Genomic DNA, 23,901 nt, shown 5'->3' with positions numbered 1-23,901 from the left:
TCTAATACATGGCATAGTGATGGCACAGGAGTATACCCAATATTTATAATTTTTGTATGTGTAAAATATGTTTTTTTAAATTTACATTTAAATGAACTAATTGACGGTGAGTTCCTTATAGGTGGAGGTATATTGTTCCAGCACTTCGTGGCAGAGTATTTAAAACTGCCACGAAATGCTGCGGTGCTGTGCCTTGGGCAAATAAAACGAATGGCTCCCCTAATATGGTGCTGTGAAAAAGTTAACTTTTCATAGAGGTAGAGGGGTGTCATGGTCTTCATAATGCCAAAAAGCATGCAAGCAAAATGCAGCGAACGTCGCGATTCCATATTCATTAACCCACTATTATTTAAATAAGGAGTTACATGAGTTCGAGGTGGAATATTAAAACAAAAACGTGCACATGCGTTCTGCAGCCGCTGCATTAGCTTTTTTGTTTGGTACAATAGACATCCACCTATGACAGTATCAGCATAGTTGAGTTTTGACAGTATTAAAGATTCACAAAGAGATATTCTTACGTCAGTACTTAAATATCTACGTACACTATATAATATCTTAAGTCTATAAAAACATACTCTAGAGATCTCCAATACGTGGTCGTGGAATCTAAGTTTACCGTCCATAAGCACACCCAAGTTCCTTGCTTCCGTTACATGCTCAATACAATCATCCCCAATCTTAATCAAAGGGTTGTGGTTGCACATTTTACGCCTTTGCTTCTCAGTACCAAGTACAAGGAATTTTGACTTTGCTGGGTTTAAGACTAGACTGTTTTTGTTGGACCATTAACCCGATAAATTAGGTAACTACCGCGGTGCACAAAAGAAACAATGTCTTCTGTTTAACAGCGTAGGGTTTGGGGCCAAAAAAGAAATTACAGATATTTCATGCTATAATCATTTATGAACTTTACTGCAATAGTACATTGTGCAATGAGGGGGTTAAGTGAAATTTTGCAAACGAGGTCTTTAGATGCACGACAGCCGCAGGCCATTTAACCATACACAATAATAATTTAAAAGCAGCTCTCCTTGCGTAGAAATTGACTAGATGATACAAAAAACCATAATGGCCAATTACACTAGTCGGCATAATGTAGCTCATTCCATCTCAGTATGCTGGCATACAATAACATCGTTTACGAACAAGTGTAATGATAAAGTAATTTTTCAAACTAATCAATTGAAAGTAATCCGGGGGGGTATTAATACCTCTGCATAAAGGATGACTCACGCTACACAGTGCCAGGACCGGGCCGGGGCGGACCGGAGCGAGCCGTCACACGGACTTTCAGGAGCGCCACCGTCGCCGGACCGTTCCGGGGCCGGGGCGACCGGGCCATCATCTCTATATTATAGTATCTCTATGCGTTGACACTATCGTTGAGTCTCCGAGCGCGAGACAGGCCGGGCCGGGCTGTCCGAGCTCACCGAGCCGTCCAAATAACGGACTGTTCATGACAAATGTCACAAATGTCAATCATATTGAAAAAATTGGTTCGATGGGAAGCAAGTCGATATAGAAATAAATAATAAAATCAAAATATTGGCCCTGGCTGCCATAATAGCTGATGAAGAGAATACTGCATACTCTGGGCAATTTTGCATTTGGACATTTCGCGGACACTTTCGGAAAAAGGAGAATTACACAACATTATGTGAAGAGCTTTATTTCCACATGACCCGAGACTCTTTCGAAGCCACCGTGTTCTCTGCTTAAGGTAATGGAAATACAATGCGTGTATATTGTCTCAAATAATCATGTGCCGAAGCATATTAAACTATTAAAAGGTAAAGGGATGACCGGTTCTCCATACAAACATAGTCCCCATTTTCCTCTCTGGATATTGATATTCCCTTCGTTCTACATCCAATTTTGTAATAGTACATTACGATACAAGTGCGAAAAATAGGAAATTCGAAACAAGTGGCGATAAATTAAAACACGACCGAAGGGAGTGTTTTAAATCGACACGAGTTGCGATTTACTTATTCGCACATGTATCGTACAACGTTTTACAGTACATGGCTCTTTAAATGTTCGACACAGTAACGTAATATGCTAATTTTCGCACTAGTGCGGTAAAGTAGCAACATATGTACTGTAAAAATATTATCCGTAATGGGGACTACGTTTGTATGGAAAAGCGGTCTCGTTTTGAGGTAGGTAACTAGGCAGATTACTTAGAGATTGACTCATCACAAGCTGCCCTAAGTGCTTCTTAGCGAGTAGACAGGCCTATTGTTTTTCAGTATTATTTTCTTCTATTGAGGTGTGCATTTGTGTTGTATTGCAAAAATATATCCGTTGGGGTTCAGTGATACCCGATAGATATTAACCCTGAATCACAAATGATCATTTTGCTTAATGCCGCGTTTTTGCATTATTTTCTCCCATCAATCCTATCATAGACTTGTTCCGTTTCAGGAATACATGAAAAACTTAAGTTTAAAAGAGAAGATATTTAAAATGGCTGTAGGAATACCACAACCTTTTAAAGTATCGATATAAGATAATCATTTACAAACATTCAGCTATAGAGAAATACGCGTACACCACTAAGAATGTCGGTGGTGCGCTCTCAAAGTAAAAAAAATAACCTTTAAGTTCGGTACACTAAGATAGAATTGTCTAACAAGTACAAAAAATAAACTTACTTACTTCTTGCGGAAAAGGAATTTTTGATCTATAATACGAGTGGGTTAGGTAGTTGAAATTTACAGTGTGCATTTTATGGTTCCGTAGCCAAAATGGCAAAAACCCTTACAGTTTCGTCATGTCCATCTGTCTGTCTATCTGTCTGTCCGTATGTCACAGCTATTTTACTCAAAAACTATAAGATAACCAAAAGAGAAAAGTGGAAAGTAGGTATTTTTTATACTACGTTGGTGGCCGGCCTGATGGTAAGCTACTACTTAGTTTAGAAGTTCAAATGTATAAAAATATAATTTTTAGGCACGCCATACATGTAACTAAAAGTGAAAAGGTTATTCAAGTGAAAGAGTATTAAATTTAAGATTTTTTTTAAGTAAGTGAGATGGCAAAGGAGTCTTGCGTAGCCCGTCATGCTAGCCCGAAATGATATGAACGCTCTGACGTCGGGCTACAGCGGCGGCCTCATATTGAGAAAGTTGGGCGTAGCCCTTGTGCTATGCGTGCTCTAAGGCCGAGGGCCCCCTCATAACAAATGAATCGGGGGTAGCCTTACGTACCTAAGTAGCTTCCTCATACTAAAAAGTCGTGCAGAAGAAGATAACAATATAATTTTTTCAATATGTCAATTCCAGTTTTTCTGTGTTTCTTAAATGTATAGTAACATGGCAGCAGTTTTCATCTTTAGGGTTCCGTACCCAAACGGGACCCTATTACTAAGACTCCGCTGTCCGTCCGTCCGTCCGTCCGTCCGTCTGTCACCAGGCTGTATCTCATGAACCGTGATAGACAGTTGAAATTTTCAAAGATGACGTATTTCTGTTGCCACTATAACAACATAGTATTGTGTTCCTGCCGGTGAGTAAGGTTGCCAGAGCTCAACGAGGGGAAGGAGGGTTGTTAGGCTCGGCAACGCGCATATAATTCCTCTGGAGTTGCAGGCGTACATAGGCTATGGAGACTGCTTACCATCAGGTGGGCCGTATGCTTGTTTGCCACCAACGTAGTATATAAAAAACCAAATACTAAAAAAATTACGGAATCACGTTGGGCGAGTCCGACTCGCCCTTGTCCGGTTTTTGTATTTATTCGTAAGCTTGCATTAATTGCCATGGCACTTTAGGCTTAGCTTGTAAGTACAGTCGAGGAAATTGATTCTTTAGCAGTTAACGTGTCACGTTACAATGGACAGCTCTTACCATAAGTATGTACAGCCAAATTTACTTGAACCGCAAGTTGCTAAAGAATCAATTTCCGCGACCGTACTAATAGGATATTCTTTGCTAATAGGTCTAATAAATAATATGTTGCGGACTCTTTTCTTAAACCTTTTTACTTGTATACTTTTTACGACATTTGACGCTGTCATGTTATTCAAATAGTAAAATAAATCTGACAAGAGAGAAAATTGTGATCTTATTTACAGAAAGATACTTAATGTATGAAAAAATAAGCAAAAATAAGAATGAATGTTTTGTGAGTGTGAAACAATTTTATTTTCTTTGACAAATAGAGCACTGCATTGCATTAACGATTATTATTATTTTAATTTGTATGTCTTTCCCATCACGGAACAATGGTATTCCGGACCTTTGAGAAGCGTGCGCCGAGCCCTAACCTAACGTAGAGGCCCTTTTGACACGTTCATGAAATGTAAGATGTACACCGAGCTGATGCTGCCCTTGCCCATGTCATAGGACGCACGCAGAGGCAGGCCCGACAGGGTGTAAGGACTATTGAGAGTTGTTGGAATCTAAAATAAACTAGGTTATTGTGTGAAAGCGACGGGCTAAACACTGAGCTATGGGATAAAAAACCAGACGCCTGCCTAATAAAACGGTATACAATTTTATTTCCGGCAGACGACACAAAAAGCGACATCTGGGATTGCTCAAGAGTAACACTGGTGTGAGCGGCTCAGGGGTATCGAGAGGCGTGCACCGCTTTCAACCCAGTGGCTGTAACAGCCACTGTGCCAACTCGCGTCTTGCACTTCCACCCTTGGAACTTATAGCTCTAACGACTCCACCCTGGCCGGCCGGCCAAGGCAACCCAGAAGCAGATAATCCTGTCCCACCCACCCTCCTTCGAATGACAGAACTCCCTAGGAACACTCGGGTACGTGAGATCGTTACTCCCCAACTGCATGCCACAAGCTGCCCGAAGTTGACTGATTGCACTGGTAAAATCAGCGGGCCATAGATTATTAGTTTGCAGTTCCTAAAAGCCATTGCTGAAAGGATGTGTAGCTGTCATATACAAAAACAATGGGTAGACAGTCTCAAAGGGTACGTCTTATGATAAATAGTTTCATGCCGCAGTAAAATAATGTGATTTGTAGTATTTAGTTTTAAAATATATTTTTATAATGTGTATGCTAATCTTAAGGTATTTATCTATGGGCCGCTAGTTTCCTGAAATAAATTATGATAGATAGACGGATAGATGGGGTGTTCTAAGAGAAAGTCGCTTTGAACATGCTTTTGTCTTGTATGGCAGCTTCCTCAATCAACTGCGTAAAGCTCGAGAAAATACTGCCAAAAGGCTAGGCTAGATAATAAGTTTTTATAAAAGAAACATGTCTTTATGGGACCCATAACATTGAAGCAATACAAAAGTTAGAAATGAGAGTCAAATCTGACAATCGTTATCTACGCACGAAACGCCCCTTATTAAATGATACTTGATCGTGACGTCATGATTAAGTTTAATGCGTTTTATTTGCATTGCATTTACAAAAAGAGGAGCTTTCGAGTTTCGAGGATTATGTTTTTAAAATACGTGTATATTACGTAGGTTTGTTTGTATTGATTTTTTGATTCTAGAAATAATAGTTGTATAACCTTAATATGTATGTAGGTAAGTACTAAGTACATAAAAGGTACCGAAATAGGTCAGAAGAGCAGTAAATTCAATATTACTATACAGTATATCCAAAAAGAGCGCTATGATAAGTAAAAGTTCCTTTTTAGGGTTCAGTACCCAAAGGGTAAAACGGGAGCCTATTACTAAGACTCCGCTGTCAGTACGTCTATCCGTCTGTCACCAGGCTGTATCTCGTAAACCGTGATAGTTAGTTGATATTTTCACAGATGATGTATTACTGTTGCCGCAATAACAACAAATACTAAAAACTACGGTACCCTAGATGGGCGAGTCCGGCTCGCATTTGTCTGGTATTATTTAAATATAGGAGGCAAATGAGGAAAGCCCATGAACAGAGGTCGTACCTATCATAGGATAAGTAGATATATATGTACAAAGAAACAGCGGCATGTTAAGTAGATTTTTTTTATATAGTAGGCAAACGAGCAGAGCCCATGAACAGAGGTCATACTCTTATCATAGAATTGGTAGATATGTACAAAGAAACAGCGCTATGTTAAGTAGAATCGATTTTTTTTAAGTTTTGCTAAACGAGCAGAACTCATGAACAGAGTTCGTATCATAAGATTTGTAGATATGTACATAGAAATGGCGCTATGTTAAGTAGAAGTATTTTTTTAAATATAGGAGGCAAATGAGCAGAGCCCATGAACAGAGGTTGTATCATAGGATAAGTAGATATGTACAAAGAAATGGCACTATGTTAAGTAGAATTTATTCTTTTTAATATAGGAGGCAAACGAGCAGAGCCCACGAACAGAGCTCGTATCAGAAGATTTGTAGAGATGTACAAAAGAATGGCGTTATGTTAAGTAGAAGTATTTTTTTAAATACAGGAGGCAAACGAGCAGAGCCCATGAACAGAGGTCGTATCATAAGATTTGTAGATATGTACATAGAAATGGCGCTATGTTAAGTAGAAGTATTTTTTTAAATATAGGAGGCAAATGAGCAGAGCCCATGAACAGAGGTTGTATCATAGGATAAGTAGATATGTACAAAGAAATGGCACTATGTTAAGTAGAATTTTTTTTTTATATAGGGGGCAAACGAGCAGAGCCCACGAACAGAGCTCGTATCAGAAGATTTAAAGAGATGTACAAAGGAATGGCGTTATGTTAAGTAGAAGTATTTTTTTTAATATAGGAGGCAAACGAGCAGAACCCATGAACAGAGCTCATATCATAAGATTTGTAGAGATGTACAAAGAAATGGCGTTATGTTAAGTAGAAGTATTTTTTTAAATACAGGAGGCAAACGAGCAGAGCCCATGAACAGAGGTCGTATCTTAATATTTGTAGATATGTACATAGAAATGGCGCTATGTTAAGTAGAAGTATTTTTTTAAATATAGGAGGCATAAGATCAGAGCCCAGGAACAGAGCTCGTATCAGAAGATTTATAGAGATGTACAAAGGAATGGCGTTATGTTAAGTAGAAGTATTTTTTTTAAATATAGGAGGCAAACGAGCAGAACCCATGAACAGAGCTCATATCATAAGATTTGTAGAGATGTACAAAGGAATGTATGACCTATTATTCACCTCGTAAATTATTTGCAGGTGACTAAATAAACACCCTGTATATATTTGTTGTTGTATTAACAAATCAAGCATTTACATTAAAAAAGTGAGTGACATTTAATTAAGTGGAACTGCTGATGAAGACCAGACGGAACACCTCAACTACGCGTATTTCACGTTTGGCGATATCTTCTTCGTTGAGATTGTTCTGCAAGTTATTTTTTAAGCTTCATTTTAGTCAAGATCTATTTCTGATAATGGATCCCAGGAATAATGGATGAAACTCTTCAAATATTTTACATACAGTATATTTTTATATTTGCATTTAAACAGTGCTATTTGGTGAAACGTGTTCATGAAGATTAGAATATAACTTCTCCTTGACAAGTATTTTACGAGTTAGGGCTTAGGTATATTATATGGGCTTACCTATGGGCTATTGTTTTTCATTCAATAGTTTACATATGTGAAAGAGAAAGTATAACAATATGCTTGTTAGACTAAAATAGCTTTAGTTTTGTTAATTTCAAAAACTTAGTAGGTGATAATTATAACATAGGTATAGAATCTTCAAAAATAAAACAGTAGATACAAAGCAGGTGTTATTGGCCCGTCTTTATATATAGAAAATCGATGGCATGATTCCTAGGAACAGATCTTCGTATGTGTTATAGTTTCAAACTTTCCCATACTGAACGATCTAAATAGGCCACCATGTATACCCTACGGAACATTTTATTTCGTTGGATGAATTTAGGGTGTAGGGGAGAAACTACCTAATTATGAGCTACTTACTGAAAACTATCATTAATAGACAATTGTAAGGATATTTAACATTGCCAAAATAAGGTTAAAGGTGCCCTCTAGTAGTACTTAGTCGATATTGTGATACAATGAATGGTATTATAAACATTTTTCTTTTTTTCATATACTATGGACATTCCTCGATGGCACCAAGCTGCAACTGGAAAGCGATGATCACACGGCAAATAAAATCGTGAAGACTGTAGCAGCCACGTCTAAGGAGGATGAATGTATCCACATTCAATATTTTTTATTTATTTTTTGTTTGATATGTAAAAATGCACGTCAATAAGGTGGCAAACTATTATTAACAGAGACCGGAATTATTGTGGCATTCTTGAACTGTCATAGAGAGTTCTCATTTATCGACTTCGGGTACACATATATCGATACAACGTAGAACACAAAATATTAAAAAGTTATAAAGTTAATGGATATTTGACTGTAAAAGAAGTAACTGCTTTTTTGCATTTCTTTTTACTTATTAAAAAATAGCTCTATAGTTAGGGAGTACAAGTCCAGTAAGGGTTGCTAGATAGCATCTCTCCAGCAACTCTTACTGAGTTTCAACATAATTACTTATATTTTCAAGAAATGAGAGGGGTAAAAAATTATAACTAACCATATTATTCTCAAAATGTTGGATTGTTTTAAGCATGACATTCAGTGGAATACATTTTGAGCGCTGGGATTCGGTGGTTAACAGTCATAGTCGGTCTTTCGCATGTATTGCCGTTATTCTTTAAAAACGGATGGGAAAGTTACTTACATTTTATTCACAAGAAATGCAAAGTAATTTAATCATTCAAATTTTGAAATATTTTATCACCTAGGAATGTAAAATTAACGACGACGACGACTTGTGATGATTTTGAAGTTTAAATATTTTTTGGCGTTGGTGTGGTAATTATACATTAATTCATAACGAGTTCAATTATTCACAACCAGTGGCAGTAAATTAAAACACGATCGAAAGAAGTGTTTTAAATCGAAACGAGTTGCCAATTATCTATTCGCACATATACAACGTTTTACAGTACATATGGCACTTTAAATTTTCGACATAGGCGCGTAAAGTGCTAATTAACGCCCTAGTGCGGTAAAGTAGTACCATATGTACTATAAAAAATGTTGTGTTTCAGTCGTTAGAAAAAATTGTTTAACCCTCGTGTCATCAAACCCCCGAAACGCTCAAGATTTCCACTTCTCTAAAATACATAACTGTTTTAGCCAAAAATATTAACTGTTGAACTATATTGAAGGCCCGGTTCACATTGAGTGGCTGCACCACTGTGCACATACAAAGTTTATTCTAACTGTAACTTTTTTGACCACATTATTTTCAATATTTCTCGATTTTTAGCGAGGTAAAATTTTTTTGATGTCATGTACCAAATAATACAAAAAAGGTACTAAAACTGGGAGTAAGCGTCAGGATGTCAGGACCATGATAGCTATTTATATCGTTATAAATAGCTATCATGGTCCTGACATCCTGACACTTACGATACTACAATACAGTAAGGGCTATAACCGCGAACCACTTCATTAGTTCATCTATTCGCCTCTCTATCACTGCGCGATCTTTCTTTGTGCGAAAGAGAGGCACATAGGCTTCCCCTTCCCCCTGACGAAATTATGCGTTCCACGTCTATCATTAATTTAATAACAATAAAACATACGAAGAGTATTATTGTATTATTTCAGTAGTTACAGTAATAATAGGCATAAAATAGGGAATATTACGCAAAACTCTGCGTAGAGGGCGTTACTAACGCACACGGGGCCTACCGCGAAATGGAAAATCTAAATTGTGGTTTCTGCCTCCATCATTCTTGCATATTCGATAGACAGAGAGGCAGATAGGTAACGAAATTTCGTTTCGCGTTAGACCATCTGTAACCAAAACGCCTTGATGCATCAATGCCATAGTGAAAACTTGTCAAAAAACTGTTTAAGGCATAGTATGCATAAGTTACTCTCAGGTTTATAATACATGCTAGTGCTGCTCTCTACAGCCTGAAAAAATGTATGGCCTATCTATTTCAGGAGAATGCATCGTACGCGAGCAGTTAGCAATAATATCGCTAACGACAAATTGCAAATGAAATATAGGCACCTTTATGAGTAATTCAATAACTGCACTGAAATATGATGTTCGTACTCTCTGCAGGCAGATTTACAGAAGATCAGTTGGACTCTAAATTAAGTAAAAGAAATAGTTTCCCGTAATCTACAGATTTATTAACGAGATATTTCATTATATATAACTTCGTACGAAATGAAAAGTAATACGTGGGAATATGAGAAAAAATTAGTATATTTATATTAATTTATAACCTACATGCTCATTAATGAATAATTTTTACAAGCAGTAACATTACTAGATATCTCATTTAATATAATCCGACTAAATTACATTTCCGCAACACCTGCGTATTTCACAAAATAAATCAAGACATTATGCAACTTATATAATTTTGACGTATATATCCGAGTCGCCCGTGTTGCGACCGTCGCGACTTTCATGTAGTAACACCTAACATGGAAAAGTAAATAATAAAGACTGAATCTTCACGGATACCGCGTTGTTCGGGAAATATATATAGGTCAAATAAATACTTAACTAAGTCGCTTGTAATAAACCTTGCGTAGATAGATAGATAGATAAATGTATAAATAGAATACTCTTTATTGGAACACCTCAGTAAAAAGATACAAAAGAAAATAAAAAACAAACAATTGATTAAATGTAGAGGCAGACAACAGGCGGCTACGTAACGACTTATATATACTTATAGTACGTTATTCTTTTGTTATATAATTTATTTCATTGTCAATAATATGATAATCCGACAATATGTACGAAACGGCAGTATATAGTTCTTAAAGCTCTGCTTCTTCAGAACATTTTTTTATTCCACTTCATTTACTATTAAAATTGGTAACAAATTCTTAGGCAACTTGTCTGGCGCTATCAACTATCTCAAGTAAAATGTGGAGCCAGCGTGACTAAAATAAATATAAGTACTATTTTTTTATTGCTTTCCACAAAACCGGCAATATGTAGAATTGTGTAGCTTTATTTACAGGGTTTCATATAGAGATTGGCAGTCATTGTTAATTAACTTCTCTCTGCGCCGAGTAAAATATAACCCGACCAAGTAATGTATTGGCTATACCATCCATATTTAACAAAAAAAATTATGACGTTTTGTAACCTTCTTATTTTGGCAAATATATACCGACACATCCGAGCATGCACATTGCGAAGGGTGGTATTCTGGTTTTTCATCTTGGTCCAATGTGTATTTGCGTCTGACATTTTGCTTAATGAGAGAGTGAGACGCAATGCACATTGGACAAAGATTTTAGACTAGTGGAATATCACCCGAAAGGAAGAATTGAGTCACCGGGTGGCCCGGAGGCTCCGGGAAGTCCGATTTTTGCTCATAGCATGACCGGCTAGTCTCCGGTCCGAGCCCGCACCGGGCCACTACAGAGCTCCGGTGATGACGTAATGCTTTCCATAGAAAACGAAGCGCCGGAAGCTCCGGCCCGGCCCTGCCCCTGTGTAGCGTGAGTCAACCTTAAAGGATGACTCACGCTACACAGTGCCAGGGCCGGGCCGGGGCGGACCGGAGCGAGCCGTCACACGGACTTTCAGGAGCGCCACCGTCGCCGGACCGTTCCGGGGCCGGGGCGACCGGGCCATCATCTCTATATTATAGTATCTCTATGCGTTGACACTATCGTTGAGTCTCCGAGCGCGAGACAGGCCGGGCCGGGCTGTCCGAGCTCACCGAGCCGTCCAAGCAACGGACTGTTTATGACAAATGTCACAAATGTCAATCATATTGAAAAAATTGGTTCGATGGGAAGCAAGTCGATATAGAAATAAATAATAAAATCAAAATATTGGCCCTGGCTGCCATAATAGCTGATGAAGAGAATACTGCATACTCTGGGCAATTGTGCATTTGGACATTTCGCGGACACTTTCGGAAAAAGGAGAATTACACAACATTATGTGAAGAGCTTTATTTCCACATGACCCGAGACTCTTTCGAAGCCACCGTGTTCTCTGCTTAAGGTAATGGAAATACAATGCGTGTATATTGTCTCAAATAATCATGTGCCGAAGCATATTAAACTATTAAAATGAAAAGGGATGACCGGTTCTCCATACAAACATAGTCCCCATTTTCCTCTCTGGATATTGATATTCCCTTCGTTCTACATCCAATTTTGTAATAGTACATTACGATACAAGTGCGAAAAATAGGAAATTCGAAACAAGTGGCGATAAATTAAAACACGACCGAAGGGAGTGTTTTAAATCGACACGAGTTGCGAATTACTTATTCGCACATGTATCGTACAACGTTTTACAGTACATGGCTCTTTAAATGTTCGACACAGTAACGTAATATGCTAATTTTCGCACTAGTGCGGTAAAGTAGTAACATATGTACTGTAAAATATTATCCGTAATGGGGACTACGTTTGTATGGAAAAGCGGTCTCGTTTTGAGGTAGGTAACTAGGCAGATTACTTAGAGATTGACTCATCACAAGCTGCCCTAAGTGCTTCTTAGCGAGTAGACAGGCCTATTGTTTTTCAGTATTATTTTCTTCTATTGAGGTGTGCATTTGTGTTGTATTGCAAAAATATATCCGTTGGGGTTCAGTGATACCCGATAGATATTAACCCTGAATCACAAATGATCATTTTGCTTAATGCCGCGTTTTTGCATTATTTTCTCCCATCAATCCTATCATAGACTTGTTCCGTTTCAGGAATGCATGAAAAACTTAAGTTTAAAAGAGAAGATATTTAAAATGGCTGTTAGGAATACCACAACATTTTAAAGTATCGATATAAGATAATCATCTACAAACATTCAGCTACAGAGAAATACGCGTACACCACTAAGAATGTCGGTGGTGCGCTCTCAAAGTAAAAAAATTAACTGTTAAGTTCGGTACACTAAGATAGAATTGTCTAACAAGTACAAAAAATAAACTACTTACTGGCTTACTTACTTCTTGCGAAAAAGGAATTTTTGATCTATAATACGAGTGGGTTAGGTAGTTGAAATTTACAGTGTGCATTTTATGGTTCCGTAGCCAAAATGGCAAAAACCCTTACAGTTTCGTCATGTCCATCTGTCTGTCTATCTGTCTGTCCGTATGTCACAGCTATTTTACTCAAAAACTATAAGATAACCAAAAGAGAAAAGTGGAAAGTAGGTATTTTTTATACTACGTTGGTGGCCCGCCTGATGGTAAGCTACTACTTAGTTTAGAAGTTCAAATGTATAAAAATATAATTTTTAGGCACGCCATACATGTAACTAAAAGTGAGAAGGTTATTCAAGTAAAAGAGTATTAAATTTAAGATTTTTTTTAAGTAGGTGAGATGGCAAAGGAGTCTTGCGTAGCCCGTCATGCTAGCCCGAAATGATATGAACGCTCTGACGTCCGGCTACAGCGGCGGCCTCATATTGAGAAAGTCGGGCGTAGCCCTTGTGCTATGCGTGCTCTAAGGCCGAGGGCCCCCTCATAACAAATGAATCGGGGGTAGCCTTACGTACCTAAGTAGCTTCCTCATACTAAAAAGTCGTGCAGAAGAAGATAACAATATAATTTTTTCAATATGTTAATTCCAGATTTCCTGTGTTTCTTAAATGTATAGTAATGGCAGCAGTTTTCATCTTTAGGGTTCCGTACCCAAACGGGACCCTATTACTAAGACTCCGCTGTCCGTCCGTCCGTCCGTCCGTCCGTCCGTCTGTCACCAGGCTGTATCTCATGAACCGTGATAGACAGTTGAAATTTTCAAAGATGACTTACTTCTGTTGCCACTATAACAACATAGTATTGTGTTCCTGCCGGTGAGTAAGGTTGCCAGACCTCAACGAGGGGAAGGAGGGTTGTTAGGCTCGGCAACGCGCATATAATTCCTCTGGAGTTGCAGGCGTACATAGGCTATGGAGACTGCTTACCATCAGGTGGGCCGTATGCTTGTTTGCCACCAACGTAGTATATAAAAAACCAAATACTAAAAAGTACGGAATCACGTTGGGCGAGTCCGACTCGCCCTTGTCCGGTTTTTGTATTTATTCGTAAGCTTGCATTAATTGCCATGGCACTTTAGGCTTAGCTTGTAAGTACAGTCGAGGAAATTGATTCTTTAGCAGTTAACGTGTCACGTTACAATGGACAGCTCTTACCATAAGTATGTACAGCCAAATTTACTTGAACCGCAAGTTGCTAAAGAATAAATTTCCGCGACCGTACTAATAGGATATTCTTTGGTAATAGGTCTAATAAATACGGACTCTTTTCTTAAACCTTTTTACTTGTATACTTTTTACGACATTTGACGCTGTCATGTTATTCAAATAGTAAAATAAATCTGACAAGAGAGAAAATAGTGATCTTATTTACAGAAAGATACTTAATGTATGAAAAAATAAGCAAAAATAAGAATGAATGTTTTGTGAGTGTGAAACAATTTTATTTTCTTTGACAAATAGAGCACTGCATTGCATTAACGATTATTATTATTTTAATTTGTATGTCTTTCCCATCACGGAACAATGGTATTCCGGACCTTTGAGAAGCGTGCGCCGAGCCCTAACCTAACGTAGAGGCCCTTTTGACACGTTCATGAAATGTAAGATGTACACCGAGCTGATGCTGCCCTTGCCCATGTCATAGGACGCACGCAGAGGCAGGCCCGACAGGGTGTAAGGACTATTGAGAGTTGTTGGAATCTAAAATAAACTAGGTTATTGTGTGAAAGAGATGGGCTAAACACTGAGCTATGGGATAAAAAACCAGACGCCTGCCTAATAAAACGGTATACAATTTTATTTCCGGCAGACGACACAAAAAGCGACATCTGGGATGGCTCAAGAGTAACACTGGTGTGAGCGGCTCAGGGGTATCGAGAGGCGTGCACCGCTTTCAACCCAGTGGCTGTAACAGCCACTGTGCCAACTCGCGTCTTGCACTTCCACCCTTGCAACTTATAGCTCTAACGACTCCACCCTGGCCGGCCGGCCAAGGCAACCCAGAAGCAGATAATCCTGTCCCACCCACCCTCCTTCGAATGACAGAACTCCCTAGGAACACTCGGGTACGTGAGATCGTTACTCCCCAACTGCATGCCACAAGCTGCCCGAAGTTGACTGATTGCACTGGTAAAATCAGCGGGCCATAGATTATTAGTTTGCAGTTCCTAAAAGCCATTGCTGAAAGGATGTGTAGCTGTCATATACAAAAACAATGGGTAGACAGTCTCAAAGGGTATGTCTTATGATAAATAGTTTCATGCCGCAGTAAAATAATGTGATTTGTAGTATTTAGTTTTAAAATATATTTTTATAATGTGTATGCTAATCTTACGGTATTTATCTATGGGCCGCTAGTTGCCTGAAATAAATTATGATAGATAGACGGATAGATGGGGTGTTCTAAGAGAAAGTCGCTTTGAAAATGCTTTTGTCTTGTATGGCAGCTTCCTCAATCAACTGCGTAAAGCTCGAGAAAATACTGCCAAAAGGCTAGGCTAGATAATAAGTTTTTATAAAAGAAACATGTCTTTATGGGACCCATAACATTGAAGCAATACAAAAGTTAGAAATGAGAGTCAAATCTGACAATCGTTATCTACGCACGAAACGCCCCTTATTAAATGATACTTGATCGTGACGTCATGATTAAGTTTAATGCGTTTTATTTGCATTGCATTTACAAAAAGAGGAGCTTTCGAGTTTCGAGGATTATGTTTTTAAAATACGTGGTTTTTTGATTCTAGAAATAATAGTTGTATAGCCTTAATATGTATGTAGGTAAGTACTAAGTACATAAAAGGTACCGAAATAGGTCAGAAGAGCAGTAAATTCAATATTACTATACAGTATATCCAAAAAGAGCGCTATGATAAGTAAAAGTTCCTTTTTAGGGTTCAGTACCCAAAGGGTAAAACGGGAGCCTATTACTAAGACTCCGCTGTCAGTACGTCTATCCGTCTGTCACCAGGCTGTATCTCGTAAACCGTGATAGTTAGTTGATATTTTCACAGATGATGTATTACTGTTGCCGCAATAACAACAAACACTAAAAACTACGGTACCCTAGATGGGCGAGTCCGGCTCGCATTTGTCTGGTATTATTTATATATAGGAGACAAATGAGGAAAGCCCATGAACAGAGGTCGTACCTATCATAGGATAAGTAGATATATATGTACAAAGAAACAGCGGTATGTTAAGTAGATTTTTTTTATATAGTAGGCAAACGAGCAGAGCCCATGAACAGAGGTCATACTCTTATCATAGAATTGGTAGATATGTACAAAGAAACAGCGCTATGTTAAGTAGAATCGTTTTTTTTTAAGTAGGAGCTGAACGAGCAGAACTCATGAACAGAGTTCGTATCATAAGATTTGTAGATATGTACATAGAAATGGCGCTATGTTAAGTAGAAGTATTTTTTTTAATATAGGAGGCAAATGAGCAGAGCCCATGAACAGAGGTTGTATCATAGGATAAGTAGATATCTACAAAGAAATGGCACTATGTTAAGTAGTTTTTTTTTTTAATATATGAGGCAAACGAGCAGTGCCCACGAACAGAGCTCGTATCAGAAGATTTATAGAGATGTACAAAGGAATGGCGTTATGTTAAGTAGAAGTATTTTTTTTTAATATAGGAGGCAAACGAGCAGAACCCATAACAGAGCTCATATCATAAGATTTGTAGAGATGTACAAAGGAATGGCGTTATGTTAAGTAGAAGTATTTTTTTAAATACAGGAGGCAAACGAGCAGAGCCCATGAACAGAGGTCGTATCATAAGATTTGTAGATATGTACATAGAAATGGCGCTATGTGAAGTAGAAGTATTTTTTTAAATATAGGAGGCAAATGAGCAGAGCCCATGAACAGAGGTTGTATCATAGGATAAATAGATATGTACAAAGAAATGGCACTATGTTAAGTAGATTTTTTTTTTATATATAGGAGGCAAACGAGCAGAGCCCACGAACAGAGCTCGTATCAGAAGATTTATAGAGATATACAAAGGAATGGCGTTATGTTAAGTAGAAGTATTTTTTTTAATATAGGAGGCAAACGAGCAGAACCCATGAACAGAGCTCATATCATAAGCTTTGTAGAGATGTAAAAAGGAATGGCGTTATGTTAAGTAGAAGTATTTTTTTAAATACAGGAGGCAAACGAGCAGAGCCCATGAACAGAGGTCGTATCATAAGATTTGTAGATATGTACATAGAAATGGCGCTATGTTAAGTAGAAGTATTTTTTTAAATATAGGAGGCAAATGAGCAGAGCCCATGAACAGAGGTTGTATCATAGGATAAGTAGATATGTACAAAGAAATGGCACTATGTTAAGTAGATTTTTTTTTTTTTAATATAGGAGGCAAACGAGCAGAGCCCACGAACAGAGCTCGTATCAGAAGATTTATAGAGATGTACAAAAGAATGGCGTTATGTTAAGTAGAAGTATTTTTTTAAATACAGGAGGCAAACGAGCAGAGCCCATGAACAGAGGTCGTATCATAAGATTTGTAGATATGTACATAGAATTGGCGCTATGTTAAGTAGAAGTATTTTTTTAAATATAGGAGGCAAATGAGCAGAGCCCATGAACAGAGGTTGTATCATAGGATAAGTAGATATGTACAAAGAAATGGCACTATGTTAAGTAGAATTTATTTTTTTTAATATAGGAGGCAAACGAGCAGAGCCCACGAACAGAGCTCGTATCAGAAGATTTATAGAGATGTACTTACAAAGGAATGGCGTTATGTTAAGTAGAAGTATTTTTTTTAATATAGGAGGCAAATGAGCAGAACCCATGAACAGAGCTCATATCATAAGATTTGTAGAGATGTACAAAGGAATGGCGTTATGTTAAGTAGAAGTATTTTTTTAAATACAGGAGGCAAACGAGCAGAGCCCTTGAACAGAGGTCATATCTTAAGATTTGTAGATATGTACATAGAAATGGCGCTATGTTAAGTAGAAGTATTTTTTTAAATATAGGAGGCATAAGATCAGAGCCCATGAACAGAGCTCGTATCAGAAGATTTATAGAGATGTACAAAGGAATGGCGTTATGTTAAGTAGAAGTATTTTTTTTAAATATAGGAGGCAAACGAGCAGAACCCATGAACAGAGCTCATATCATAAGATTTGTAGAGATGTACAAAGGAATGTATGACCTATTATTCACCTCGCAAATTATTTGCAGGAGACTAAATAAACACCCTGTATATATTTGTTGTTGTATCAACAAATCAAGCATTTACATTAAAAAAGTGAGTGACATTTAATTAAGTGGAACTGCTGATGAAGACCAGACGGAACACCTCAACTACGCGTATTTCACGTTTGGCGATATCTTCTTCGTTACGATTGTTCTGCAAGTTATTTTTTAAGCTTCATTTTAGTCAAGATCTATTTCTGATAATGGATCCCAGGAATAATGGATGAAACTCTTCAAATATTTTACATATAGTATCTTTTTATATTTGCATTTAAACAGCGCTATTTGGTGAAACGTGTTCATGAAGATTAGAATATAACTTCTCCTTGAGAAGTATTTTACGAGTTAGGGCTTAGGTATATTATATGGGCTTACCTATGGGCTATTGTTTTTCATTCAATAGTTTACATATGTGAAAGAGAAAGTATAACAATATGCTTGTTAGACTAAAATAGCTTTAGTTTTGTTAATTTCAAAAACTTAGTAGGTGATAATTATAACATAGGTATAGAATCTTCAAAAATAAAACAGTAGATACAAAGCAGGTGTTATTGGCCCGTCTTTATATATAGAAAATCGATGGCATGATTCCTAAGAACAGATCTTCGTATGTGTTATAGTTTCAAACTTTCCCATACTGAACGATCTAAATAGGCCACCACACATTTTATTTCGTTGGATGAATTTAGGGTGTAGGGGAGAAACTACCCAATTATGACCTACTTACTTAAAACTATCATTAATAGACAATTGTAAGGATATTTAACATTGCCAAAATAAGGTTAAAGGTGCCCTCTAGTAGTACTTAGTCGATATTGTGATACAATGAATGGTATTATAAACATTTTTCTTTTTTCATATACTATGGACATTCCTCGATGGCACCAAGCTGCAACTGAAAAGCGATGATCACACGGCAAATAAAATTGTGAAGACTATAGCAGCCACGTCTAAGGAGGATGAATGTATCCACATTCAATATTTTTTATTTATTTTTTGTTTGCACGTCAATAAGGTGGCAAACTATTATTAACAGAGACCGGAATTATTGTGGCATTCTTGAACTGTCATAGAGAGTTCTCATTTATCGACTTCGGGTACACATATATCGATACAACGTAGAACACAAAATATTAAAAAGTTATAAAGTTAATGGATATTTGACTGTAAAAGAAGTAACTGGTTTTTTTGCATTTCTTTTTACTTATTAAAAAATAGCTCTATAGTTAGGGAGTACAAGTCCAGTAAGGGTTGCTAACTTGCTAGATAGCATCTCTCCAGCAACTCTTACTGAGTTTCAACATAATTACTTATATTTTCAAGAAATGAGAGGGGTAAAAAATTATAACTAACCATATTATTCTCAAAATGTTGGATTGTTTTAAGCATGACATCAGTGGAATACATTTTGAGCGCTGGGATTCGGTGGTTAACAGTCATAGTCGGTCTTTCGCATGTATTTTAAAAACGGATGGGAAAGTTACTTACATTTTATTCACAAGAAATGCAAAGTAATTTAATCATTCAAATAATGAAATATTTTATCACCTAGGAATGTAAAATTAACGACGACGACGACTTGTGATGATTTTGAAGTTTAAATATTTTTTGCCGTTGGTGTGGTAATTATACATTAATTCATAACGAGTTCAATTATTCACAACCAGTGGCAGTAAATTAAAACACGATCGAAAGGAGTGTTTTAAATCGAAACGAGTTGCCAATTATCTATTCGCACATATACAACGTTTTACAGTACATATGGCACTTTAAATTTTCGACATAGGCGCGTAAAGTGCTAATTAACGCCCTAATGCGGTAAAGTAGTACCATATGTACTATAAAAAATGTTGTGTTACAGTCGTTAGAAAAAATTGTTTAACCCTCGTGTCTTCAAACCCCCGAAACGCTCAAGATTTCCACTTCTCTAAAATACATAACTGTTTTAGCCAAAAATATTAACTGTTGAACTATATTGAAGGCCCGGTTCACATTGAGTGGCTGCACCACTGTGCACATACAAAGTTTATTCTAACTGTAACTTTTTTTACCACATTATTTTCAATATTTCTCGATTTTTAGCGAAATAATTTTTTTTTGATGTCATGTACCAAATAATACAAAAAAGGTACTAAAACTGGGAGTAAGCGTCAGGATGTCAGGACCATGATAGCTATTTATATCGTTATAAATAGCTATCATGGTCCTGACACTTACGATACTACAATACAGTAAGGGCTATAACCGCGAACCACTTCATTAGTTCATCTATTCGCCTCTCTATCACTGCGCGATCTTTCTTTGTGCGAAAGAGAGGCACATAGGCTTCCCCTTCCCCCTGACGAAATTATGCGTTCCACGTCTTAATCATTAATTTAAGAACAATAAAACATACGAAGAGTATTATTGTATTATTTCAGTAGTTACAGTAATAATAGGCATAAAATAGGGAATATTACGCAAAACTCTGCGTAGAGGGCGTTACTAACGCACACGGGGCCTACCGCGAAATGGAAAATCTAAATTGTGGTTTCTGCCTCCATCATTCTTGCATATTCGATAGACAGAGAGGCAGATAGGTAACGAAATTTCGTTTCGCGTTAGACCATCTGTAACCAAAACGCCTTGATGCATCAATGCCATAGTGAAAACTTGTCAAAAAACTGTTTAAGGCATAGTATGCATAAGTTACTCTCAGGTTTATAATACATGCTAGTGCTGCTCTCTACAGCCTGAAAAAATGTATGGCCTATCTATTTCAGGAGAATGCATCGTACGCGAGCAGTTAGCAATAATATCGCCAACGACAGATTGCAAATGAAATATAGGCACCTTTATGAGTAATTCAATAACTGCACTGAAATATGATGTTCGTACTCTCTGCAGGCAGATTTACAGAAAATCAGTTGGACTCTAAATTAAGTAAAAGAAATAGTTTCCCGTAATCTACAAATTTATTAACGAGATATTTCATTATATATAACTTCGTACGAAATGAAAAGTAATACGTGGGAATATGAGAAAAAATTAGTATATTTTTATTAATTTATAACCTACATGCTCATTAATGAATAATTTTTACAAGCAGTAACATTACTAGATATCTCATTTAATATAATCCGACTAAATTACATTTCCGCAACACCTCCGTATTTCACAAAATAAATCAAGACATTATGCAACTTATATAATTTTGACGTATATATCCGAGTCGCCCGTGTTGCGACCGTTGCGACTTTCATGTCGTAACACCTAACATGGAAAAGTAAATAATAAAGACTGAATCTTCACGGATACCGCGTTGTTCGGGAAATATATATAGGTCAAATAAATACTTAACTAAGTCGCTTGTAATAAACCTTGCGTAGATAGATAGATAGATAGATGTATAAATAGAATACTCTTTATTGGAACACCTCAGTAAAAAGATACAAAAGAAAATAAAAAACAAACAATTGATTAAATGTAGAGGCAGACAACAGGCGGCTACGTAACGCCTTAATTATACTTATAGTACGTTATTCTTTTGTTATATAATTTATTTCATTGTCAATAATATGATAATCCGACAATATGTACGAAACGGCAGTATTTAGTTCTTAAAGCTCTGCTTCTTCTGAAATTTTTTTTATTCCACTTCATTTACTATTAAAATTGGTAACAAATTCTTAGGCAACTTGTCTGGCGCTATCAACTATCTCAAGTAAAATGTGGAGCCAGCGTGACTAAAATAAATAAGTACTATTTTTTTATTGCTTTCCACAAAACCGGCAATATGTAGAATTGTGTAGCTTTATTTACAGAAATTTGGTTTCATATAGAGATTGGCAGTCATTGTTAATTAACTTCTCTCTGCGCCGAGTAAAATATAACCCGACCAAGTAATGTATTGGCTATACCATTCATATTTAACAAACAAATTTATGACGTTTTGTAACCTTCTTATTTTGGCAAATATATACCGACACATCCGAGCATGCACATTGCGAAGGGTGGTATTCTGGTTTTTCATCTTTCCAATATCTTGGTCCAATGTGTATTTGCGTCTGACATTTTGCTTAATGAGAGAGTGAGACGCAATGCACATTGGACAAAGATCTTAGACTAGTGGAATATCACCCGAAAGGAAGAATTGAGTCACCGGGTGGCCCGGAGGCTCCGGGAAGTCCGATTTTTGCTCATAGCATGACCGGCTAGTCTCCGGTCCGAGCCCGCACCGGGCCACTACAGAGCTCCGGTGATGACGTAATGCTTTCCATAGAAAACGAAGCGCCGGAAGCTCCGGCCCGGCCCTGCCCCTGTGTAGCGTGAGTCAACCTTTAACCTCTGCGGCGTCAGTGTGATAATCTCCTCTTAAAGGCCGATCTTAGATCAAGCAGATCGTAATTTGTTCCTGTGTAATGTTTTGACGGTAGTCACAATTAACCAATAGATAGGAAGGATAGGTATGTACGGCAGATGCCCGAAGGGCAAACTGCCCAGATATAGGATCCCACGTAGCGGGGCTCCGTCGACTCAGGGAACGAGACAATGATTTTCACGTTTCACGATATGCCTAGAAATTGCAGGATATGCCTGATTTTACGATGGGCTGCCGACATGTAGAATATTGAGGCATTTGTCATTGTTGTGATAGTTCATTTGTTTAATAAATAAAAGATATAATTAATTGGCTCCGGGTTAATGCTTTTACCAACATAAAATGTAAATAGGAGTTAGATAGCAGCTTCAGCTTATTTGCTGATATTTTTATCAAGTAAATAACCTGACAACTGTCTTCGCATCGAATAACAACACTTCTCAGGATTGGTTAAAATGTGAAATTAATGATAAATGATGCATGCCTTTCCCTACCAATATCCGTTGCAATCAGCCAACCTTACAGAAAACTGCAGCCAAATAACACTAGACCCTACTCATAGTGTTGTGTTCCTGCCGGTGTGTAAGGTTCCCAGAGCTCAACGAGGGTGCAAAGTACTAGGGTAGCAACACGCATGTATAACAATTCTGGAATGCGTCCATAGGTTACGGTGACTGCTTATCAGGCGGACCGTGCGCTTGTTTGCTACTGACGTAGTATTAAAAAAAACCTCGGTAGTTCAGTTGGTAGAGCGGCGGGTATCCCAGAGTTCCGAGTTCAAAGCTCGCCTGAAGCTCGTTGTCTTGCACTATACTCTTTAACAGTTCCATCAGCCCAGCGATTGCCATGCCTGTATAATGAATATACCCTCAACGGTAGCAAAGTCACATCTGTGAAATATGGCATGGGTTTGTACCATACATACCTAACATACCCTAGAAGGTGGCATGGATGCCGGTGAAGTTGCAGCCAAGCTGTTTGTCTTCCACGATACTCTTCGATTCTAACTCAACTTGGAAGGTAGTTCATTGTTCATTGCACCTTACCCTCGACGGAAGAGAAGTCACCCCTGGAGAAGGTAGCGTAGGTGCCGGTGAAGATGCCGCAGTCCAGCTCGTGGTCTTCCACGAAGCTCTTCAACAGTTCCATCTACTGCGTGTCCTCGTATCTGTACAGCAATGAACATACCCTCGATGGAAGCGAACTGTCCCCTGGAGAAGGTGGCATGGATACCGGTAAAGATACCGCAGTTGCTCAGCACGTGGTCTTCTACAAAGCTCTTTAATACATCTGACATCTTTTGAGTCAGCGGCGATGCCAGGGTGCCTCCTGGAAACAGAAAAATAACGTTTACGAGTAGAAAAAAGCGTT

The 23,901-nt window shown here is 37.7% G+C and overlaps 1 protein-coding gene across 2 annotated transcripts in view; it reads right to left on the bottom strand.

The window, feature by feature from the left end:
* The window catches only part of LOC133522464 (CD209 antigen-like protein B), a 45,436-nt gene that overhangs the window by 4,844 nt on the left and 16,691 nt on the right, over positions 1–23,901 (bottom strand). For both annotated transcript variants that reach the window (XM_061857827.1, XM_061857829.1), the window contains exon 4: positions 23,719–23,859. In XM_061857827.1, the coding sequence (XP_061713811.1) occupies positions 23,719–23,859 (141 nt within the window). The remainder of the gene's footprint in view (positions 1–23,718; positions 23,860–23,901) is intronic.

This window comes from Cydia pomonella, chromosome 10, assembly GCF_033807575.1.
Source record: "Cydia pomonella isolate Wapato2018A chromosome 10, ilCydPomo1, whole genome shotgun sequence".
Classification (NCBI taxonomy): domain Eukaryota; kingdom Metazoa; phylum Arthropoda; class Insecta; order Lepidoptera; family Tortricidae; genus Cydia; species Cydia pomonella.
Note: the sequence above shows the minus strand (reverse complement) of the source record. Positions and strands in the feature narration are given on the sequence as shown.